Source organism: Eimeria necatrix, genomic scaffold (assembly GCF_000499385.1).
Source record: "Eimeria necatrix Houghton genomic scaffold, Enh_scaff2, whole genome shotgun sequence".
Taxonomy (NCBI): Eukaryota; Apicomplexa; class Conoidasida; order Eucoccidiorida; family Eimeriidae; genus Eimeria; species Eimeria necatrix.
Genome location: NW_013652627.1, coordinates 159907 through 183488, shown reverse-complemented (window position 1 = coordinate 183488; position 23582 = coordinate 159907). Strand labels below are relative to the sequence as shown.

Genomic DNA, 23582 nt, shown 5'->3' with positions numbered 1-23582 from the left:
TGGGATAGCAAGCGAGCGTTGAAGATAGTGGCATTAAGTTTGAAAGTCAGTTTGAATGAGAGCCCGAAAAGAAATATTTAAATAAAGTAAAGTCCTTTGGTGCAATTCGAAGAAAACACTGAGGCGCCTGCAGGAACAGAAAGAGCCTGAGCTCCGGGCTTTCCGCCTGCAGCCCCATCTGCTGCGGTTGCTGCTTCTGCTGCTGCTGCTGTCAGCAGCTGCGAGTGCGCACGCGGCGCGCAGTGCGTGGCTTTCCGCCTGCATCTCCATCCGCTGTGACTGCTGCCACTGCTGCTGTTGCTGCTGCTGTTGCTGTTGGAGGCTGCGGGTGCGCAGGCCACACGCAGTGCGTGAGCGGCGCGGCTAGCAGCAGTTGGGGGCCCCTTGGGAGGCCGCAGCAGTTGCGAACGACGCCCCAGAGGCACCCAAGCCCACCACCAGGGGGGCCCTGGCCTTGCGGGGCCCTCGGGAGGGGCCCCAAGAGCTGGTTTGCTCACGGGGTCCCCCCTGTAGTTCGGGGCTGGGCCAGGCGCTGGCGCCCGCCATGGCGGCTGCTGCCAGTGATGGCTTTATGGTCCGCTCTTGCGAGAATACGGCTTGGGCGGGAAACTTATCGCGTTAACTTTCAATTAAATTGAAAACAAAGTTTATATTGTCTGCACTTTTAATTGGAAAAGCAAATGGCAGCGATTCCCCGGAAATTCCAGTAATGCTCATTTCGCCTACGCAGTCACGCGCCTTCAGCGTGGGACGCTGGAGCCGAACTACGGCTATTCAAGCAGTAGAGAATTACACCTCGTTATTTTGAAGTAGTACTTATTTGCATTAATTACCAGAATAAGCATCTTAACTGCACTACTTCTTGCAGTAAAAGTCTTCGCCACATAAGTTGCAGTGAAGGAAATTCAACTATTTAACCCTAACTTGATTTCGCTGCTTTTGAGAAAGATTTAGCTGCATTAATCGCAACAATAGCGTCTTAACTGTTATACACTTTGCAGTAAAAGTCTTCGCCAAATATGTTGCAGTCCAGGAAATTAAACAATTACCTCTCATAGCCTCTCCGTCCCCAGACCAGCCAAAGCCTGGCTGCGGCTGAGAGGCCCCCAGCGCTCCAGAGAGCCCCAGGCCTTTATGCTAGGGCCCACGTGGTCCTCTTATTTCACTAAAGGGCCCTTAGCTATCCACGAGGGCCCTGCGGGGCCGAGGGGGCGAGCCGTTTGCCCCCAAATGCGACAAAGAGGCCTCCAAAAAGAGCCCTGGGGCCCCCCAGCTGCAAAGAAATCCACAGTCTTCTTTAAGGGGCTCATTGAATGCAGTTGCTCCCCTTGAGAAACTCTTCAGTTTGCCTCACTGCCACCTCTTTGCATTTTTTACGCCCTTCACTCTCCCGCTCGAAACCCCGCTGCCGCCAAACCGTCGCTTGCGAACGTCATTGCTGCTGCTGCTGCTGCTGCTGCTGCTGTTCCTGTTGCAGGATTGGTGTTTGGCAAATGCACCAGCGAACGAGGAGCTCCACTGCCTTCGCCATGAAGCCAGAGCCGCAGCAGGGGCGGTGGCGACCGCAGCAAGCGGATCAGCAGCAGCAAGAGCAGCAGAGAGTCTCGCCACATCTGCAGCGGAATGCAGTCTCAGCGTCTTGCTAATAGGGTCAATTTCGACAATCTCGTTTGCTGCTGCTGCTGCAAAGGCGGGGTCGTGGGTGGCCAGCAGCACAGCGCCGGGGAAGGCGCGGAGAGCAGCAGCAAGAGCAGCAGCAGCTGCAGCATCCAGGTGATTCGAAGGCTCGTCCAGCAGCAAAGCCCCCATATCTCCTGTCTGCAGCAAACCCCGGCAAATGCTTACCCGCGCTTTTTCCCCCCCACTTAGCTGCTTCAAAGGCGCCCGCAGGGAGGGCCCTTTAATTCCGACTCGGCCCAAGGCTGCCAAAGCAGTGGCTTCGAGGTCCGCCTCATCGGCTGCGTCGTCCGGTTCTGCTGCTGCTGCTGCTGCTGGGCGACGGGCAGCAGCAGCAGCAGCAGCCACTTTTAGAGCCTCTAACGCGGTCATGTGCAGAGGAAGCACATCCGCATGGTGCTGTGGAAGCAGCAAAAGCGAAGAGCGCAGTGAAACACCGCAGCTCCGCTCCCCAGATGTTATCATCACTTCCTGCTGCTGCTGCTGCTGCTGCTGCTGCTCCAGCTCCTGCTGCTCCCCTCGCACCTGGCCCGCCAGCGCCTTGAGGAGAGTTGACTTGCCGCTGCCGTTGGGACCCACAATGGCTATTTTCGAGCCCCGCCGGACCACTAAGGTCACGTCACGCAGGACCTCCTTCTCCTCTTGCTGCTGCTGCTGCTGCTGCTGCTGCTGCTGCTGGTCACACTTGCTGGAGACGACAAGAGTGCAGCCCCTTAAAGCCATTATTTCTGCTGCTCTTTGGGGGCTGTGCGGCAGCAAGAAGACTGGGGGCCTCCCTACTGGCTCGTGAGAGGCAGGGGGTGGAGGCGGCTGCTTCAGCTGCTGCAGCAGCGTCTGATCTGCTGCAGTTGGCGGCCCCCGCTGTCTGTGCAGCTTCTGCTGCAGTTGCTGCAGCTGCTGCTGCTGCTTCTGCACAGCAGCAACCCACTGCTGCTGCTGTTGCTGCTGCTGCTGCTGAAAAGAAGCCACAGAGCCAACGAACTTCGGACCCAGACAGCCACGCCGCAGCAGCAACACTCCGTTGCAGACCTGCTGCAGCAGCTGGCGGTCGTGAGAAGCAATTATCATAGGAAGCGGCAGCTGCTGCAGCAGCTGCTGCAACGCAGAAGCAGAAGTAGCGTCTAAGTGGTTCGTCGGCTCATCCAGCAGCAGCAAAAAAGGCCGCCCACATAGCGCCTTCGCAAGCAGCAAACGCATTCGTTCCCCGCCGCTGAGGGTCCCGAGTTGCTGCTGCTGCTGCTGCTGCTCTGAAAAGCCTACATGGTGCAGCACCGTAGCTACCCACCGCTCATCATCTTCCTGCTGCTGCTGCTGCTGCTGCAGTTGAGACAGTTGTGACGCTGCAGCCAGCATAGCACGGTCCGGTGCCTGCGAGTTGCTGCTGCTGCTGCTGTTGTTGCTGTTCAGAGTGAGGTCCTGAAGCAGTCTTCGTTGCTGCTCTATCTGATACTGCAGCTGCTGCTGCTGCTGCCGCAGGTGGCTGTACACTTCCTCTCTGACGGTCTTTGCTGCAGCAGCAGCACTGAAGCCTTCGAGGCCCTCTTGCTGCAGCAGCGCCACGCGAGAAGGGGAGCATTTGAAGCGAATGAGGCCTGAGACGACACCTGTTCCCATTTCAAATGGACTCTGCTGCTGCTGCTGCTCCTGTGTCTGCTCTTGAAGCTGCTGCTGCTGCGGCGGCGGTGGAGGCTGCTGCTGCGGCTGCTGCTGCGGCTGCTGCTGCGGCTGAGAGGACATCCTCCGCAGCTGTCTACGCGCAGCCTTACTCAATTTTTGGCGATGAGTTCGCTGCTCAGAGCTTCCACTACTTTTCTCCTGCTGCTGCTGCTGCTGCCTGAGCTGCTGCTGCTTTTGCAACTGTTGAAATAGCTGCTGCTGCTGCTGCGCAGCAGCAGCTGCAATCGCATGCAGCAAAGTGGTCTTTCCCGCTCCATTGCTGCCGATTAGGGCCAGCTTTTCGTGCCGCTGCAGCTGCAGCGACACCTGCTGCAGCAGCGCAGCAGCGCCGGAGTGTACAGACACCCCTTCTAGGCGCAGGATCTCTCCCTGGCTCTTTCCGTCCTCTGCTGCTGCGTGCTGCTCCTGCTGCAGCTGCTGCTGCAGCTGCAGCACGAGGGGTGACGGTGCAACAGGCGCATGCCCTGCAGGTGCGCCAGCACTCGCCGCGCAGTGGGCCGTTCGTGGGAGGACTTTTCGAGTTGCTGCTGTCGCTGCTGCTGCTGCCGTTGCTGCTGCTGCTGCTGCTGCTGCTCCCGTAGCCCCCTTTCCTGCCACTGGGAATGAAAGCAAGAAGGATGCGCAGCGGGAGAGTCGGCTTGACGCTGAGGAACAGCAGCAGAATGCCAGCAGCAGCAGCGGCAGCAGCAGCAGTGGTCGTAAGGCTACGCACCCTGAAGCCCTCAGCGGGGCCATCAGTAAGCAGGGCCTGTCAGCTGCTGCTCCTTACGCAGCAGATGCCTGCTGCTGCTTCTGCTGTCACCCTCGGCACTGCTGCTGCTGTTGCTGCTGCTGCTCCGATGCCCAGCCCAGCTACAGAAGCTGCAGCACTATTCAGCTCAGCGCCCCCGGTGTGTGGCTGCTGCTCCGCGCACTACTGCATTTAGTGGGACACCCCACCCACAATTTCGAGCTGCTGCTGCTTTCCCCGCTGCTGCCGCAGCAGTTGCTGCTGTCTTTGCCTCTGCTGCTGCCGACTGTGCAGCGGTGAGGCTTCGCATGGGATCAGTCTGGCGAAACCTTTAAGGCGCTGCCCAACCAAAGCTGCTATTGGGGTTTCTGCTTCGGCTTCACCTTTGCTGCTGCCGCTGCTGCTGTTCTTGTTGCTGCACTGCCTGGGGGCGTCGAGTCGCAGCTGCCGCCAACCCCCGCCATTGTTGCTGCCTTTGCCTTTCCCGCGGTTTATGGGGATTTAAAATGACCTGGTAATGCCATGAATTTCACAGAGCCCCGGATCGTCCGGCGTAGCAGCAGCAGCAGCTACTTTTTGCTCTCGCTGCTGCTGCTGCTGCTCCGCTTGCTGCTGCTATTGTGGCTGCATGCGGGGGGCCTCCCTGTGTGGCTGTTGCTGCATCCCGACGACTGCGGTGTAGAACATTTCCTTGATTTTTATTTAAGAGAGGAGGTTAAGGAGTGGTGACGGCCACAGCGAGCCCTCCAGCGCCACCGACTGCAGCTTCGCCGCTGCAGTAGCAGCAGCAGCAGGAACGGATTCTGCACGAATATCAGGATGACAACTGGAGCTTCGAAGTTCACGTGAGTCCGCTGGATCTGACAGCTCTGCAGCTTGAGGCATCTACGACGCCCTCTGCTGCTGCTGTGGCAGCACCTGCCGCAGCAGGTGCTGCTGCTGCTGCTGCTGCAGTCAATGCAGCAAACGCAGCAGCAACTGGAGGAGACTGCGCCGCTTCCTTCTGGGGCGAGCGCTCACTGGGAGTATCTGCTAGGAGCCGATGGACGGCGGCAACACTCAGATGGGCCCCCCTGGGGCCCCAAAGTCAGGAGTTTCTGCTGCTGCTGCAGGGGCAGCAGCAGCAAGCGCCGCGCCTAAGCGACGCAGTCGATGGGACCAGACACCGGCTGAGATTGAAAGGGAGCAGCTGCAGCGACAGCAGCAGCAGCAGTCCTCAAGTACTGCATGTGGGGTCCCAGTAGGATACGCTGCTCCTCGTGGCAGCAGCAGCTGCAGCAGCAGCAGCAGCAGCAGTAGCGTTGGTGTCTACAGTCCTGGAGGTGGGAGCACACGAGATGCTACCCACAAGAGTTTGAGCCACAGCAGCCGCAGCTACAACAGCAGCAGCAGCAGCAGCAATAGCAGCAGCAGCAGGGATTTCAGCAAGCACGGCACCGGCCAGTGCGTTGGAAGCTCAGACAGGATTAGCGGCTGGGATTCCGTTGGTTCAAGGCCGAGCAGCAGCAGCAGCAGCAGCAGCAGCGGCATACCTTACAGAAGGGGCTTTGACGTGGGCCCGGACACAGCAGCTGCAGCGTCCCCACATGATCACCAGCAGCAGCAGCAGCACTGGAGCCAGCAGCAGCAGCAGCAGCGGGACAGCTACAGTCATGCAGCAGAGAGACACAGTGGGAGCATCTGGAGAGAAAGAGGAAGCAGTCGTTATTGCGGCAAAGGCCGCCGCAGCTGCAGCAGGGGCCGCGCGAGCCGCAGCCGCAGCAGCAGCCGTGGCCGCCGCAGCAGCAGCCGTGGCCGCCGCAGCAGCAGCCGTGGCCGCCGCAGCAGCAGCCGCGATCGCCGCAGCAGCAGCCGCGGCCGCCACAGCAGCAGCCGCTGCCGCCGCAGCAGCAGCCACAGCCGCCGCAGCAGCAGGAGCCACTACCAGCGGTCTAGAGGAGGCTGGGACGTTGTAGAGGCCCCACAGCCCACAGCAGCAGGGGGCCCCCAAGGGCATTCGCTGGGGGCCCTCCAGGGGCAGCCACTGGGGGCCCCCCAGGGGCATCTGGTAGGGGCCCCTCAGGGCCACTGGGGCCCCCGTGGGCAGTTTGGCCCAGCTGGAGGGTACCGGGGTGCTGGGGCGGGGGACTTCAGCGCGGGGTCGGGGTCGGGAGAGTCAGCAGCAGCAGCAGCAGCAGCAGCAGCAGCAGCAGCAGCTGTTGCTGCTGCTGCTGCTGACTCCGGAGCCCAGCGACAGAGCCAGGGCTGGAGGGGGACCCCCCGCCGACCAGCGCCGCAGCCGCAGTACTCACAGCACAGATTTCACCAGCCACTGCATCCGCAGCAGCAGCAGCAGCAGCAGCACTGGGCGCAGCAGCACCACCTAGCGCAGCAGCACCACTTGAGGCACCCCTCGCCGCCGCAGAGGGCATATGGGTGGGCCCGCAGCGGGCCGTCTGCTGCGGCCGCAGCTTCCATGGGCGTCCCGGGAGGGCCTGCAGCAGCAGCAGCAGCATCAGCAGCAGCAGAAGACCCGCAGGAAACAGCGCACGTGTGGGGCGCAGCAGCTGCTTCGGAGATCCGGGCCCTTGCAGAAAAAGCAGATCTTTCGCTTCCTGCTGCTGACCCGGACAACCCCTGGGGAGATAGCCGGGAAGTGGAGCTGCAGCGGCTGGAGGCGTGGGGCCGTGCTGCTGTTGCTGCTGCAGTGCAGCGAGGCTTCGGCGGCGCTGCTGCAGCAGAGGCAGCTTTAAACGAGTACAAAAAGGTCTTGCTGCAGCAGAGACAGTCGCTCGCAGCAGCAGGGACGCCGGTCACAGACATGCATCTTTTCACCGAAGGAAGCGCAGAGGAGCAGCAGCAGCAGCAGCAGCAGCAGCAGCAAGACAGCAGCACGATTTACGTTAGAAAGGACCGCAACCTGGAGTCGCCAGGAGACTCCAGCTTGCCGAGTCCGTCGGCTGCACCAGCAGCCGCAGCAACAGGACAAGGCACACAAGAATCGAAGTCAGTAGAAGCTGCAGCGGCAGCAGCAGCAACTGCAGACGTTGCGAAGCAGGGGGAAACCAAAGGCCCTACTGCTGCTGCTGCTGCTGAGCAAGATGCTGCAGCAGCAGCAGGAGGCACAGCGGAAGACAGCAGCAGCGCAGCAGCGGACGCTGCACCACAGCAGGGCGCAGAGGCGCCCACTGATGATGATGCACCTGCTGCTGCTGCTGCTGCTACTGCAGCAGCAACCGCAGCCGCTGCAGCAGCGGCGACTGCCCCTCCCGAAGTAACAGAGTCGGTCGAGGGCGCTGCCGAGGTGCAGCATAGAAGCAGTGAAGACAGCAAAAGGGAAGCAGACTGCGACGCGGCAGCAGCAGCAACGGCAGCGGCAGCAGCAGCTGCAGCGCCTGCCGCTGCACCCTCACCTGCAGAAGCAGCAAAGCTTGAAGGTGCAGTAGCAGCCAAAGCAGCAGCACATAAAGTAAGTGGAGATCGAGGCGCGAGAGGCAAGGAGGAAGTTGACGCTGGCAGCTCAGCAGCTGCTGCCAATGCTGCTGCTGCTGCGCATGCTGCTGCAGCCTCAGAAACACAGGAGAAGTCACCGTGTCGCACCAATGAGAAGCCGCAGCAGAAGCAGCAAACAGAGAAAGACGCAGAAGAGCAGCGAGAGGAGGGACAGGCTGTTGGGACAGAGGCTGCAGCTGCAGCATCGCAACAGGAAAAGCACGAGCCCAACGAGCAACAGGGGCCGCAGCAGCAGCAGCAGGTGCAGCAGCAGCAAGAAACGCAGAAGGAGCAAGTCAATCCGCAGGTGGAGCCGCAACAAGAGCAGCATTCGGCCAAGCAAGAGCCACAGAAAAAGGAACAGGAAGACCAGGAGAATCAAGGGGAACATAAACAGGAACAAGCCCAAAGGCAGCAGCAACAGCAGCAGCAGCTGGAGCAGCAGCAGCAGGAACCACAGCAGCGAGAGCAGCAACTCGAAGCTGACGAGTCGCAAGCTGGCAAGAAGGCGAAGTCCCAGAAGGCGGCAGCGGCAAAGTCTGGGGGCGGCAGCAGCAGCAAAAAGAAGAACACAAAATCGGGGGAAACTCGGGTCTCTCGCGAGCTGTGGGGTCTGCTGCAGGAAAACTACCAGCCCATAGAGCCGCGCAGAAATGCTGCGCGCAACAGCAGCATGGGCAGCAGCAGCAACAGCAGCAGCTCCAAGACCGGTAGCAGCAGCAGCAGCAGCACACCTTCAACGGCAGGTCGCAGTAGCCAAGCAAAAAGTGAGGCGACCCAGCGAAGGGGGCAGAAGCAGCAACAAGTGAAACTACACGAGAAGCAGCAGCAGCAGAAACAGCAGCAGAAGCAACAGCAAAGGCAGCAAGAGCAACAGCAAAAGCAGCAGGAGCAGCAACAGAGCTCACAGCTGCCTACGGCAGAGAGAGAAGCAACGGCTAGCGAACGGGCTCCCGCTGATGCAGCAGCTGCGGCAACAGCGGCACCTGAAGACGCAGCAGCAGCAACGAAGGAGCAGACGCAGCAGCAGAAAGAAGCTGAAGCAACGACATCTGCAGCACCAGCAGACCAAACAGCGGCCGGGGCATCGCCGCCGGAGACGCCGGTAGCTACGGCAGCAGCAGCAACAGAAACAGCAGAGTCTGCGGCTCCTCTCAAGAGCTCCGAGACTACAAACGCGACAAGTCTGCTCTTTTGTTGTTACTGCTGCTTTTGCTGCTGCTGTATGTGTGGCATGTACAGCGGCTGCCTCTGCTTGTGTCGCTACTCGGCTGCTGTTTTTGCTGCCGCTGGTCCTTCCTGCTGAAAGTGTGGCTGCTGTTGCATTGATGCCGCAGTTGCTGCTTCTGCTGTGCTTGCTGCAGGTGCTGCGCCTGCTGTTGCATCAGGGGAGGAGGAGGGATTGGAGTCCTTGCTGGCTGCTGCTGGTATTCGTCTTACGCGCACAATGCTGAAGCAGCTACAGGAGCCTGCGAATCCTCAGCAGCAGCAGCAGGAGCAACAGCAGCAGCAGCAGAGGCAGCAGCAATCTGTGCAGCGGGCAGCAAAGCCAGCAACTCAGAAGCCTGCAGCAGCAGCAGCAGCGAAGGAGAAAGAGGCTCCAGAGGACCCTTTTGCTGCGTATGGGCAAAAGCTGGAATTTCGAGAAGACAGGCAAGGTGAGGCGGAGCTGGCCTTCTTCGAGTGAATGCCTGGGGCGGCTCGTAGCCAGCTGGCTCGCTAACTAGCTAGCTAGCCGAATATTTCCATGGCTAGCTGGAAGTGCCTTTGAATTTGGAACTAATTGGCCTCCTCGTGTTGTTCCTTCCTTCATCTTTTATTGGTGCCTTTGCCTCGCTCTGTCCCTGTCACCTGCGCCGCCAGCTGCTTTCATTTTATATTTGTATCTGGGTGCATTCTAATTTTCTCATTGCTGCTGCTTCGCTGCTTCTCCACTTATTCTTTGCTGCCTTTGTACTGCCTCATTGTGTCTCACCACTGCCTCAATGTTGCCTCGTTCCTGCCCCCTTACTGCCTTTCTGTGTTCTCCCCACTTCCCATTCATCTTCCCACATTTATGCCAGTATATGCCCCGTATCGCCTCTTCGTCTTATGTTTATTTTGGCTTTTTTCTCTCGACTGGTCCGTGTTTGCTGCAGTGTTTGCCTACGTGGGCTGCCGCGTGCGAGTGGTGCGGGCGTGGCGGGACCGGCAGAGCCCCGAGAGCTTCGACTGGGCAGAGGGGGTGTTGAAGTACTACTGGCCGAAATACCGGTCTGTCTTTGTGCACTTTTTGCTGTCTACGAACAAGCAAGACATCTGCAGCCCCGCTGACGCCCCGCCGCTGCACCTCGCCGCCCACCAGCTGCCCTTTTCCCCTGAGGAAACTCACCGCGGCTGGTTTTCTCTGGCCCACGACATCATTCGTCTTGCTTCGCCGGAGCCTGTTTGGTGGCGCCCCGAGGTGGCAGTGCCCCTGCAGCTGCCTCGAGACAAGCTGCAGCACCCCAGAGGCGCCAGCTGCCCCACGCAGCAGCAGCAGCAAGAGCTGCTGCAGCACGCAGACGCAGATGCGGGCCAAGAGACCCAGCAAGGCGACAGCCAACACACACAACAGAAAAAGGCAGCCGCAGATTCCCCGTGGCAGTCGTTGCCTCCCCAGGAAGCCAGGAACTCTGCTCCCACCGACGCAGACAGCGGAGATGGCAAAAATAGCGGCCAAAGTAGCAGCAGCAGAGCCCAGAGATGCCGAAGCTGCAGCAAACCAGTTTACTACATTATGACCCCGGGCCAGCCCGTGGAGGTGCCGCCTGAGGTCGCCCCCAGGGAGCTCCTGAAGAGCTACCCTTCCTGGGCCGAGCCCAGTAATGCAGCGCAAGCAGCAGTAGCAGCAGCAGCTGCTGCAGGGCCAGCACCGGCAGACGCACAAGGGGATGTGGCAGCAACAGGCAGCAGCAAAAGTAACAGTACTAGCAGCGGCAACGGAAACGCAAACAATGCCGCACCCTCTTCTCTAGGAGACACAGACACTGCAGAAGCCGTCAACCTCTACTGGGGTTTGCAGTGCTGCTGCTGTCGGCGCGTCTTCCACACGGCCTGCATTCGGCCGGCCCACAGGCGCATTGCCACTGGCGGGTGCGCTTGGGAGTTATAGGATTTAGGGTTTAGGGTTTAGGGTTTCTGGTTCAGGGTTTGAAGTGAGCACTGCAGGATAGTAAGACGGCGGTTCGTAGATGCTGCTGCTGCTGCTTGACTCGGCTGCAGTTGTTGCTGCTGAAGTCAGCTTTTGTTGCTGGTGTTGCTTCAGGCTTTTGCTCCCTGTGTTTCTGCCGCTGCTGCTGCTCAGGATGTCGCCGCATGCCCTGTGTATGGAAGCTGCGCGGCACCGTAAGCTGGTGGCGGAGCGAGAGGCGGCCATAGAGCGCCACAAGAAAGAGAGAGAAGCTGCGGCGGAGGGCAGCAGCAGAAGAAGCACCAGCAGCAGCAGAGACAGCAAGTACTACCGCTATGAAGCCGTGTCCTCCCCGGCCGCTGACCAGCAGCAGCAGCAACAGGACTTGCTCGAAGACGGGGGGTCGCTGGGGTCGCTGCTGCTGCAGCAGCAACCCGAGGAGGGTGCAGATGACGCAGGTGAGTTGCTTCAGCAGGTGTTGCATTTCCCTCCCCGTGAAACGTTTGTTCCTCTGCTGCTGCAGCCGCTGCTGCTGCTGCCATGTGCTGCTATTGTCCGCTGCAGCAAGTGGCTGGCCGCTGTCCCCCAGCAGCGTTGTTTACGACCGGGCACGCAAGGCATATCTGAGCACTTTCGTAGTGCCGTCTCGTGCTGTGTCTTTGCCGGTGGGGCTGTCTGCTGCTGCCCGAGCGGGTTTGCTGCTTGGGTTCAAGAAGCAGCAAGAGGCCCGCGCGCTGCGGCGCTCCTTCTCCCTGGCCCGCTTCTGCACTCTGCCCCTGGCCTTCGCAAGGGCCCAGTCCGCCCTTTTGTCTCGCCAGGGTTCTCTTCACTGGAGGCTTTCGAGACACCCTGGTGATGAAATCGGCACGGAAGATGTGCCCGCCCCGGCCGTCACAGTCACTGCCAAGCAGCAGCAGCAACAGCAGCAGCAGCAGCAGCAGCAAAAAGTACAGTCTCATCAACAGGCAAAACAGTGCGAAGAGCAGCAGCAGATGCAGCAGGAACAGGAAGAAGCCAGCCAGCAACACGACCTTGCACCGGCCGAGCAGCAGAGGGAAGGCGAGGAAAGCATGCTAGTTGACGCTGAGCTTTTGGAAGCCCCACAGCAACAAAAGGATCAGCAAGAACAGCAGCAGCGGGAGGAGGGGGAGGAGCAGCAAGAGGAGAGAAAGCAGCAAGGGGAAAAGGAGCGAGAGGAACAGCAACTAGCCGATCGAATGGAAGAGGAGCCAGGGAATCCGCCGCATCTTGCCGAGCAGGAGCAGCAGCAAGAGCAGCAGCAGCAAGAGGCGCGGCAGCAAGAGCGGCAGCAGCAAGAGCAGCAGCAGCAAGAACAGCAGCAGCAAGAGCAGCAGCAGCAAGAGCAGCAGCAGCTGTCGCCGCGGCCGGAGCAACAGCAATCTGAAGAGAATGCAGCAAACTCCACAGCGTCCAGGGCCACGCTAAAAGTGCAGCTGTTTCCAAACCCCCGAAGTATTTTGGGGCTGGAGGAGGGCGGGCGAAATGACCGGGGTGTACGTACTCCCTGGGTGTGCAGGGACTGTGCGCACTGTTTGTACTGCTGCGAGCCAATAGACTTACCCCTGACTGCCGAAAGAAGCCCTGCTGCGCTAGCTGCAGCAACAGCAGCAAATCGCGCGGCTCCAGGCACTGCCTCCAGCCCGACCCAGTATGAGGCCACCTGCCAGCCGGTCCTGAACTGCCACTGCTGCAATTCTTACGCCCACGGCGCTTGCTGCTACCCCAGTGTACGTGATCGCGGGAGCGATGCTGCTGCTTCTGCAGCAGCTCCGGCTGAACGACGCGTCTGTCCCGGACCCAGTTTTCTCCACAGGGGCTATTTGAATGTGTTTCTTCTGGTCAATTCATATTTCTGTTTGTCCGTTTGTGCCAGCAGCTGTGTCTCACCATGCCTGTGCATCCCATAGTGTCTGAATGCCTGCAGTTGGATCAGCTGTTGCTGTGGCTGCTGTTGGATCCGTGCGCTGCAGGCCGCCATCTTGCATGGCTCTTCGTCTTACCGCTGCGACTCTTGCAGGCGATGCACTAGCTGCGGCTACGTGGACCTCTACTGGCCCGAGTATGCAAACTGGGATCCCACGTCTTTCCTGCTTTGTGCACAGTAAGCTTGGCTTTAGGGCTAGGGTATGGGTCTCCGGATTCAGGGTTCAGTCTTCACTGTTTAGGGCTTCGGGTTCAGCTGATAATATGTGAAGCGAGATATTCAATCACAGCTAGCGGTGTCGTGGGCTGTTCGTGCACGCTAGCGCCGTGAGCAACAGCAGCAACACTCATTCTTGGTAGAAGCACCCACGCAGCAACAGCAGCAGCAGCACCACCTGCAGCAGGAACTGCAGCAGCAGTGGCTGAGAATCTATGTGCCCGCAGCTGTCGCCGGAGCGTAGACGAGGGCCAGTTCTGCTTCATGTGCTCCAAAACATGGGTGGCCGATGGAGCAGGAGGAGAGGATTTGTCAGCAGGCAGCGCGGGGTGCACGGGGCCGGGGGGGGGCTCTGTAGAAACTTGGGTGCAGTGTGATGGCTGCAAGGCCTGGATCCACACCCGGTGCGACCCCCGACTGGCCAAGGGCCTGCAGGATCCCCAGCAGCTGAAGACCATGAAATACAGGTACATCATGTTTCCGCTGCTGCTGCAGCTGCTGCCATCGCTGCTGCTGTCGCTGCTGCGTGCACCTAGGCAGCATAATGAATGGCTTTGGGAGGCCGATTCGGGTTGCTTAGTGCCAGAGCTGTTTTTCTAAATGCCTGCAGCCTGTGCCGAAGCGCTGCGTCTTATATTGCGAGGATGCTGCTGCTCCTGCTGCTGCTGCCGTTGCTGCTGCTGCCGTGCATCTATGGCTGCGGGCTTTGGTCCTGGTGCTGCAGGTGCCCGTCGTGCCGCTCGCCGTCTCGCCGGCAGCGCTATGAGCGCATCGTGGCTGAGTTGATGTCCCAAGACCGCAGTGGAGAGTTTTCGTTTTTGCCGGATGCGACATTTTCGCTGTACTGGCGAGTTGTGCAGCGGCCCATGTGTCTGTCTACAGTGAAATCGAAGGTGCGCAGCAACGCCTACTCCTCCTTAGGATCTTTCTTGAGCGATATTTCCCTCCTGATTCAAAACATGAAAACCCTTTACATGCCCAACACAAGGCAGTACAAGGCGGCAGCTGCTATGCAAAAGAAAGCAAACGAGCTCCTAACAGGCGTCCTCGAACTTCCCCACAAGGAGCCCCTGGCCCTTCTGGACTCACACATACCTCCGAGTCCCAGCAGCAGCAGCAGCAGCAGCAACACGGGTACCAGTGAAAAGGCGCGAGAAACGAACCAGACCCCTACTGGGGAGGAGCGAGGCATGGCAAAAAGTGAGTTTCATGGGACAGCAGCAGACTCCGGCTCAGCTGCAGCAGCAGCAGCTGTTTCAACAGATGACGGGCTCGAGTCTGCGGTGGACAAGGTGGGACACCAAGCAAAGGTTGCCGCCGGCCTTCGCCGCGGCAGCGCGAAGGGATTCACGAGAAGCAGGGACACTCCGCCTTCTGGATTGTCAGCAGCAGCTGCTGCTGATTCCCCACTCGATCCAGCAGCAGCGGCGTTCACGACGCAGCAGCTGCTGCAGCTTCACTCTGCTGCTGCTGTTAAGGGGATACGGCAGCTTCTGCGCAATCAACAGCCACACTTTCCCTGCGGTTTTTCGCTTTCTCCTTTATCAGCTGTCCCTTGCTTTGGTCCGCCTCCTGCCCTACAGTGGTGTTTCAGCAGCAGCAGTAGCAGCAGCACGGAACTTGGCGATATGCTGCTGCCGCATTCATTCCTTTCTATCCCGCAGCCTCCGCCTCCCCCACCCGGCCAGGCAATTTATTTGCTGCAGCTGCCTGTATGCGTGAGTAGGCTGGCAGCTGCTTCTGTCTCAGAAGTGCCTCAGCAGCAGCAGGAGCACCTGCAGCAGCAGCAGCCGCAACAGCCGTCACACAGCACGAGCGTGGAGACACGGCGCAGCGCGGCAGCTCAGAGGAAGAAACGAAAGAAGGACTTTGATCTTCAGCAGCAGCAGCAGCAACTTCAGAAGCGCGCATTTTCAGCAGCCATAGCAACTGCAGCAGCACCGGCTGCCACTGGTGCACCGGCAGCGGGAGATCTGGGAGCAGCCGTATCTGCAACTGGCGCGCTTCAGGTGTACAAGGGAAGGCTGCCGTCTTGCGTTGCTGTCTTCTCAGCAGCAGCGGATGTGGCCTCATATTTGCAGGCTTTTCACTGTCTTTTTGGGGCTTCAGGCAAAGAAACGGCTTTCGCTGATGGCCTTGCTGCTGAAGGAGATGAACCAGTAGCGCCACATCTGTGGCTGGATTGCTGCAGCATTTGCGGATCCTTCGCGTACCAGCAGCTGCTCTTGCACTGCCGCTGCTGCGGCGAGGCCTTCCATTCGTATTGCTTGGGAGTTTCGCCTCCAGGGGCCCTTGATAAGAAGAAAGCGGCGTTGGCGTCTCTCTGCGGCAGCGGCAGCAGCAACGGCAGCAGCAGCAGCGAAATGGACTTTCTTTTGACGACAGCTGAGTGTCCTGCGTGTTTGTCTTGCGTCTCTTGTGGAAATGCTGCTCCTTGTTTTTCCCTGTGGGACCCAAGAAATATACGAGACAGAGCAGCAGCAGCTGCTGCTGGAATGCTGCCCCACGAGCAGCGACAGCAGCTACAAAGGCGCAAACCACGCTGGCAGTCTGACCCAGCAGCAGGGACTGTCACTGCTGCTGCTGCTGCCTCTACAGCTGTTGATCGCATGCTGGACATTTGCTTCTGCAGTGACTGCGGAGCTGCGGCGCACAGCCGCTGCCTCTACAGGGTAGAGGAGGTAGTAACGAAACAAGAAGTGCTGCATAGCCCGCAACAGGGGCTAGTGCACCAGCAAAAGGGCTTCCTGCAGCAGCAAGGACTGTGGACAGGACTGCCACTGTCTCGCGAACAGCTGCAAGTACCTCCTGCTGCTGCGGCTACTTTGAAAAGCAGCAGAGACGCAAAGGTGTTACGAAACCCAAAACAGCAGCAACACAAAATGACTCGGGCTATGGCACCAGCCATGGCTTCTGTCGCCAATGCTGCTTCTACTGCAGCAACCGCAGCAGCTACTTCAACTTCGGCTCCAGACATTTTACAGCACAAAACGGTGGCAGGAGCTGTCGCGCTGAGTACTCTGCAACCACAGCAGCAGCTGGTCAATCAACAGCAGCTGCAGCGGCTGCTGCAACAGCAGCCGCAGCATACACTGTTACAACAGCAGTCACAAAATTATCTTCGGCAGCAGCAGCTGCTAACACCTTCGCAACAATTCCCATCTCAGCAGCAGCTGCAGCAGCAGTATCGTATGCAGCAGACCGCGCAGCAGCAGCAGCCGCAGCAGCATCAGCAACTCCAGCAGCTTATTCAGGAAAGAATGAACAGTCTGCAACGGCAGCTTGATGGCGTGGCTAGACAGCAGCAGCAACAGCGGCAGCACTTGCGGCAGCAACAGCAGCCCATGCTGCAGACGCAACAACGCCACCAGGGTGGAAATCATCTGGAGCAGCAGCAGGCTTTTCAAAAGCGACAAACAGGACAGCAGCAGCAAGAGGCGGAGCAGCCCTTAATGCTGCTTAGGACGACTATGCTGCAAACGCAACAGAAGCTTCCGCAACAGACTTCTCAAATGGCACTGCTGCAGCAGCAGCACCAACGGCAGCAACAGCAAGCATTGCATCAGCTGCACGCGCAGCAGCAGCAGCTGTCCAGCAGGAGTGCGCTTCAACTAGAAAGAGCAACTGATGGCAGCACTTCTGCAGAAGGCACAGCAAAGGCTAGTGCAGCAAATCAGCAGCAGCTTCTGCAGCAAGAACAACACTTCCAGTTACAGCAACAGCAAATGCAGCTACAGCAACAGCAAGTCAGGTTGCAGTTGCAGCTGGAGAAGCTCCGGGGGACACAGTCAGCACCTGCAACAGCACATGGGAATGCAAGCAGCCCTACGCCATCTTCTGCTGATGCTCAGGCAGCAGCCGTAGTTGCTGAAGCTGCTGCTGCAGCAACAGAAGCAGCAGCTGCTGCAGCAGAAGCAGTGTCTGCTGCGATTGCTGCGCCACAACTAGGTGGCGCCTCATGTGCTGCTACGCCCACGAGGGCGCTGCCTTCAAAAGCAGCAGAATTGGCGGAAGCACTATTGAGCGCAGCACCTTCGGAAGCTTCAGCAGGCGAAGCAGTAATAGCACCAGCAGCAGCTGCAACGGCTACGTCGTCTGCAGCATCTCCTCAGACACCTGTTGAAGCGACAGAGCCATGCGACGTCGCAGACCAGCCGAAGCCGCAGCAGCAACTGGCAGCAGATCCTTGCCACCAGCAACAGCCCCCGCCTCAATTCCCGCAGAATCATGCCCAGCAAAACGAATCCTCCCCACAGCCATTGCTGTGGGCTGGATCGACTGTGCCAGCGCAGCAGCAGCAGCAACACCAGCAGCAGAGGTCCTTGATCTCCCCTTTGCTTGGCACTGGCAGTTCAGTTGCAGGCAGCGCTTATAGTGCTGACTCTGCTGTGCTGAAGCAGCAGCTGTTACAACGCCAGTCTGCCCTAATCTTGAGAAACGAGCAGCTGATCCAAGCGCTGCAGGGGCAAGCGGGACTTCGCATACTTCCTCCTGCTGCAGCACCGTCTGCTGCTGCGCAGCTACCTGTCAGTGTGGCGCAGCAGCAGCATTCGCGCCTGTTTCAACTGCAGCAGGAGCAGCTGCCAGGAGCTCCAAGACAGCTAGTGTCGCCCAGTGCTGCGTTGTCGTTCGACGGCTTCGATGCCAGAGCCGGCGACCCCCGACAACAGCAGCAACCGCCACAGCAGCAGCAGCAGGTGAGCCAACAACTTTCTTCGCAATCTCTGAAGCAACAGTTCCTACAGCGGCCCTTGCTCCAGCAGCAGCTGCTACAGGAACCACAGCACCACATCCCTGGGGCTTCTCCACTGCTTCAACAGCAACTGTTGCAGCAAGTGTCCCGACAGCCTCGCGCTTCCCCTGGCAGCATTGTTTTGTCTCCTCTGCAGCAGCAGCAGCAGCAGTTGCGGATGGGCGCTTGGGGCATGTCTCCGGACTCTGTTGCCGCACCTCATGGGCACGTTTCAACGCTGCATCTGCAGCCGCAACAAGTGCAGCAGCAGCAGCTGCAGCAGCAGCAAATGGTTGTGAGGGTGGAGAGCTGCGCCTGGCAGCGCTGTGGTAGACTCTCACTATTGTGCGGGGACTGCAGCAGCAATGGCGTGCCGGCTCCTCTGGCCTTACGCGCTGCTCTGCAGCCACTCCAGCAGCAGCTACTGGTGTCGCCTGCTGCAGGTGGGTCTGGCCAGCAGCAGCTGCAGCAGCGGCCTCGCGATGCTAGTTCCGGTGCCCCTTCAGGACAGCAAAACGATGGCGCAGCAGCAGCAGCAGGAGCAGCAGACGCAGCGGGCCTGCGAGTGCCAGCAGGACAAGCAAGCACAGCACGGGCAGCGGATGAGAGAGTTGGGGATGGGGGCAGCAGCCGAGGTGTAGTGACAGTGTGCGCCCTTTGTGGATCACTAACGAAGCGTCTACCTGCTGCAGCGGGAGGGGCAAGGGGCCTTGCAGCTCGTTTCTCTGGGGGCGGCAGCAGCAATACGAGCAAAAGGCGACTCCCTGTATTTGTGCTAGATGGGCTCGAAGGTCTCTGCGTCTCCTGCGCAGCACTCGCAGATGAACCGCTACCAAGTGCAGCAACCACGAATGCAGCAGCAGCAGCAGCAGCAGGGAAAGGCTGCACTGCTTCTCCGTCTCCCCTGCTGACGCAGCCCGGGGCACTATCGCAGCTGCTTTCTCGGGCCCAGGTGGCATCATCAGTTTACTCGCAGCTTCATGCGCTGCTCGAGCAGACGCTTCTGCCTCTGATGGATTCCCCGCAGGACAGCAACAGCAACTCTGCGGGGCAGTTGGTCAGCAGTTCTGTAGCGGCAGCAACAGCAGCAGGCCGGCACCAGCTGCAGCAGACAGAACTGCGACTCGCCATTGCCGAACTCACCGGGCATCTGCTGCGAGCTGTACAATGGGAGGAGCCCTCTTGTCAACAGCATCAGAAGCAGCAGCAGCAACACAAGCAGCAACAAAATGAGGACTATCACAAGTTGGCCCTGGACTTGTTCTCGTTGCTGCAGACCTTTGTCAATCTACCGACAGTGCTGTCTGTATTCATATCATCTGTTTTGTTGCAATGGCGGCCTCAGTCAAAGCGAGAAGAGAAGCAGCGGGACCCGCGGGTATGCCTGGGTAGCCACTGCTGCAGCAAGACGCGACTAAAGTGTTATACAGAGTCTTTTGCTGGCAGCACACCACCCAAGCGAGTCAAAGAGTGCATGCCAGGCGATATTAAACGTTAATTTTGTTCAACTTATGTCTGCCATGCGATTTAGGTGCTCCTGACGTTGTCGCAAGCTTGTGAGCGACTGGCTATGCAGCGGCGTCTTGGTTCAGATGCTGCTGCTCCTGCTGCTACTGCCCTTCCTGCTATTCCCCTTGCTGCTCCTGGCGTCGTTGCTGCTGCCGCTGCTGCCTCAGGAGGCTTTCCACCATGTGCCCCTGAATGGCGGGAGCTACGAGCTGTGCGGCGGCAGCTCTTCTGCAGGCTTCATCGCGCCGTCTCCTGCATGGAGCGCAGGAGCAGCAGCGAAAACTGTGGGACCCAAGCAGTTGACACAGCAGCGATTCCATCTGTTCTCGTTCGTCTGCTTGCGCTGCGACTCCGCAATGGAGACCCTCGCGTCTGCGGCTGCGGCAGCTGCAGCAGCAGCAGTTTGCTCTCTGCTTCTTGCAAAATTGCAGAACGGGACGGACGCTGCTGCGTGCTGTGTGGGCAAACGGGCGACAGAGTAGTGTCTGGGGCTCTGCTGCCGCTGCTGGACTCTTGGGTCCACGCTGGCTGTTGCGCCTGGGGCGTTTACTCATGCACTGTTGTGCCGCTGCTATCCCCAGAGCTGCTGCAGCTCGCCGACCCGTTTGGTGCGTCGCGTGAAGTTCAGCAAGTGCAAAATTCGCAGGGAGCTGGGGGGTCTTCTCCTTTCGTGCCCAGCATAGTACCAGAAGCAGAGAAGACGGCAGCAACCAGTCTCCAACCAAGCAGCAGCAGCAACAGAAACAGTAAAGGGCTAGTGCGATCGTTTGCGGCTCTACCAGAACAGCTACCTCCTTTGGAATGTTCTGCTGACGCAGTTTTGCTTGCTGCGGCGGCTGCACGCAACGCCCGCTGCGTTGCCTGCGGGTGCAGTGGAGCCTTCGTCGCGTGCGCAGGTTCGCAGCAGGCATCAGAAGAGCGCTCTTGCAATGCCCGTTACCACCTTACGTGTTTGCTGCTAGCAGCAGTTGGGAAACGACCCCTTGAGCAGAAGCAATATGTGCAGCAAGAGCAATCTGCAAGAAGTCCTCGGCCCCGGGTCTTCGTTACGCTCCGTCGCTTTTGGTGTCAGGACTGCTGCGAAGAAGGGCATGCTGCTGCTGCAGCTGCTCCTGCTGCTGCTGCCACATCACCTGCGACATTTGACAGTCCAGTGGAGCCCGAAGTTCGTATGTGCCAACCCGAAGCAGCAACGGTTACAACATTGGACAGTGCAGCAGAACAGGACCCACTTTTCGTTTTTCTTGAGGGGGTGGGTGGTGGCGCTGCAGCGGTTTTGCTGCGGCTGCTGCTTCAGAGCGTTCGCATAAAGCCGCCTGCTTTTGCTGCTGCTGCGGCGGCAACAGCAGCAACAGCAGCAATGGCTGACGTGGATACACACCCGCTAGGCGCAGCACTGAAGCAGCTTCCAGCAGCAGCTGCGGTGGAAGAAGATGCAGCAGCTGATGAAACCGGCACTGCTGCGTCTGAGACTGTGGCGTTTCTGCAGCAGGTAATGGCAGATGCTCATGCGGCTTTGCGTGATTACTGCACTCTTCTATCTCCTGAGCTGTCTCCATATGTTGGCGGGCGATGCTGTGCTGCTTCTGTGGTTCCCTATTCCTTTTCCAACGGAGCCATTGGCTACCATCAGCGGCAGCATGTGGAAAAGCAGCAGCTGAAGTTGCGCGCACCCCCGCCATCCTCGTTGCTGCGGTACGGAGGTCTCACGCTGGTTTCTCTTGGTCTGCCTTTGCTCTTTGATGGAAGCCGCAGCAGCCTATTTCCTATTGGGTATTGTGCTACTCGCCGCTTCTGGGGTGTTCGGGTGCCCAGTCATGTGCACCACCCGGCCTGCATCAACAAAGACGGTAGCAGTGAAAACAGCAGCAAGGGCATCGTTGTCAGCGGATTCCTCCAGAGGGCTACGTACCTCTGCAGTATCACAGCGCATCAGAGACGCCCCTACTTTACACTAGACTGCCTCGCAAAGCCTGCCGCAAAACTCGGGGCAGCAGCAGCAGAGAGAACAAGTATCCCAACGAAGCCAGCAGCAACAGCAACTGACACCAATGTGTGCACTGCCTGCCAGTATGGCTGGCGCGTTGCAGAGGGATTCGATTTGAATGCAGTCGTAGGGACGCTGATGCAGCAGCTGCAGATACAGTTGCAGCAACACCAGCACCGACCGCCCTCTGTCTCTCCTGTAATTACAGCCGGCATGGAGGCCTCTGCAACGGAAAGAAGCAACTGCAAAGTCAGCAGTAGCCTGGACCCCGATGCCTTGAGCGGGGACACGAAGGGCATAGTTGCTCCTCCTGCGTCCCTTGTTGCAGCCACCCCTGCAGATGAGCCGGCAAGCCCGTCGCCTAAACAGCAGTCCGCACAGCTGCGGCCAGAGCAGCAGCTGCCCTCGCAGCAGCAGCCACGGGACGGCCGAGTGGAGGCAAAAGGCCCAAAGCCAGTAGACGTCTCTTCTCTAGATCCCGAGGTCTTCTTTGGTCTGAGATGTCCATATGTTCAGCAACGCCTGAGAGAAGTGACTCCACAGGTGTTGGCGGCTCGTGCGCTGCAGCAGTTGCAGCAGCGAGCATTAGCAAGGCAGCGGAAAAAGAGGTAAGGGTGTACGCGCCTTTGCGAGCTTTTGGCTACAGTACATGTCTTAGGTACAAAGATCAGGACTAAAGACCAAAATTCAACCTTCGAATTTGAGAGTTTTGGTAGGTGTGCTGCGGCTTTGCAGCTGCACTAGTACTGCTTGGGCCGATGGCAACGCTGTTGCTGCGAAGAGAGGGGGCACCTTCTGTGTGCCGCGAGATCTCCAGTCGTCGGCAGTGCCTGACGCTGTAGAGGGCGAGGAGCTCTTTACTCGCGTGCATGCCAGGGCCAAGGTGAGCTGTTGTCACTATTGCTGGTCCTGTTTCTGTCAGCTTTTTGGTGCAAGTCAGTTTGTGTAGCTGGCACGCACAGCTGCATTCGTACGCTTTGCATTTATGCACTTACCCGACCCGGCGGAGAAATAACTTGAGCGTCGTAGTGTTTCTGCTGGTGCTGTTGCTGCGGATTCAGGCAGATGCCGCTGACGCAGCAGCTGCCCTTGCAGCGGTGGGCGCCGGCTCGTCCCGGCAGTCTTCAGGCCGCCTACGCGCGCAGGGGAAAAGGGGATTCGAGGCGCTGTCCCCTGCTGCCCTCTACAGGCTTCTGCAGAGTGGGGACCAGGAGGTAGGTAGCTGCTGCAAATGCTACTGTGTTGCAGCCGCTGCGTTTTGGGCCGCTGCTGCTCTTTCAGAGGTAGCGCACGTTGAACAGTGGCAAAAGCTGTAGCTTGCAGCAAGCTAGTATCATTAGCCGCAGCGGATAAATAAGATGCCTGTCTTTTGGCTCCGCGAAGCTATTTGATTTTGGCACCTAATGAAAACTTCGCTGCAATTTGCCTGTTGACAGGAGCGCTTGGCAGTAATGCCTTCTCGAATTCACGGCCTCGGTCTCTTTGCTCTAGTGCCAATTGCTCACGGCGAGGTTAGTCTCTTGTACTTTAACTCGACTCTCCCGCATTTTTATGCAGTGTCTCCTTTTGGCTGGTAGGGGGGCTGTATCGCGGTCGAATTCACGCAGCTGTTGTGTGGCTGTCTTGCATGCAGTTTGTGCTTGGTTGCCTGTCTTTTGTCTTCAGCCCGTGGTGGAATACGTGGGATCCGTCATTCGGAATGTGTTGAGTGACAAGCTGGAGGTGCTGTACGAGCTGCAGCGAGGTGGCGACGGCTCCTGTTACATGTTTAGGCTAGACGATGCATTTGTGGTGGACGCCACCCGCCGCGGTAGTGCTTCTCGGTTTATAAACCACTCTTGCGCGGTGCGCCCACAGACCCCACGGACGCAGGCAAAAGCGCAAATACAGTGGCGTGGAGAGAAACTATACTTTTGATTCGCTCTATTTTGTCATTCTTGTGTTCTACGGGCATACCTTCATTTCCTTTGTACAGTTTACTCTACTTATCCCTGTTTGTGAGTGTGTCCTTTAGCGTAGCTGGCTGTCGCCGCCTGTAATTCTTGTTCTTATAACAGCTTTCGCTTTCGTTTGTTTGTGTTCGAGCTTTTTCATGCCTTATTTAGCTTGCTTCTGTCAGTCTCCCTCGTGGCTCATTCCCCGACTGTGGCTTTCCCATGCGAGTGCAGGCCTCCACCATTTATTCAGTGTGCTTGTTTCGGTACGCCTGACTTGGTTGAAGCATTATCTGTGTCAAATGCATTCAGCGTCAGTCGCCTGTGTGTTCATTGCGGCTTCAGCCCAACTGCACTTGCCGCATCGTCGTCTGCGACTCTGGCCACAAACACATCCTCATCATAGCCAAGGAGGATGTCCCCGCAGGAGCAGAAATCACCTACGACTATCAGTTCGGCATTGAGGCTGAAGGAGACAAACTTGTCTGTCTCTGTGGGGCCCCTGGATGTCTAGGCAGGATGAACTAATCCTTCCCAGCCACATCGGGCCTTG

At 58.7% G+C, this 23582-nt stretch overlaps 2 protein-coding genes across 2 annotated transcripts; one reads left to right on the top strand and one right to left on the bottom strand.

Annotated features, from left to right (window-relative positions):
• Window positions 1–1350: 1350 nt before the first annotated feature.
• On the bottom strand, window positions 1351–4089 carry ENH_00040960 (ABC transporter, putative; the record flags this gene model as incomplete). Its single annotated transcript, XM_013579880.1, has 1 exon — window positions 1351–4089. The coding sequence occupies one exon, from the start codon at window positions 4087–4089 to the stop codon at window positions 1351–1353; it is 2739 nt and encodes a 912-aa protein (XP_013435334.1).
• A 1037-nt stretch (window positions 4090–5126) lies between these two features.
• Window positions 5127–23557, top strand: ENH_00040950 (SET domain-containing protein / Bromodomain-containing protein, putative; the record flags this gene model as incomplete). The annotated part of the gene is made up of 16 exons (XM_013579879.1): window positions 5127–5754; window positions 5909–6035; window positions 6218–8739; window positions 8938–9213; window positions 9694–10669; window positions 10881–11164; window positions 11271–12454; window positions 12698–12828; window positions 13095–13334; window positions 13592–18977; window positions 19131–21703; window positions 21831–21978; window positions 22157–22309; window positions 22532–22606; window positions 22761–22940; window positions 23375–23557. The coding sequence occupies 16 exons, from the start codon at window positions 5127–5129 to the stop codon at window positions 23555–23557; spliced, it is 15066 nt and encodes a 5021-aa protein (XP_013435333.1).
• Window positions 23558–23582: the final 25 nt, after the last annotated feature.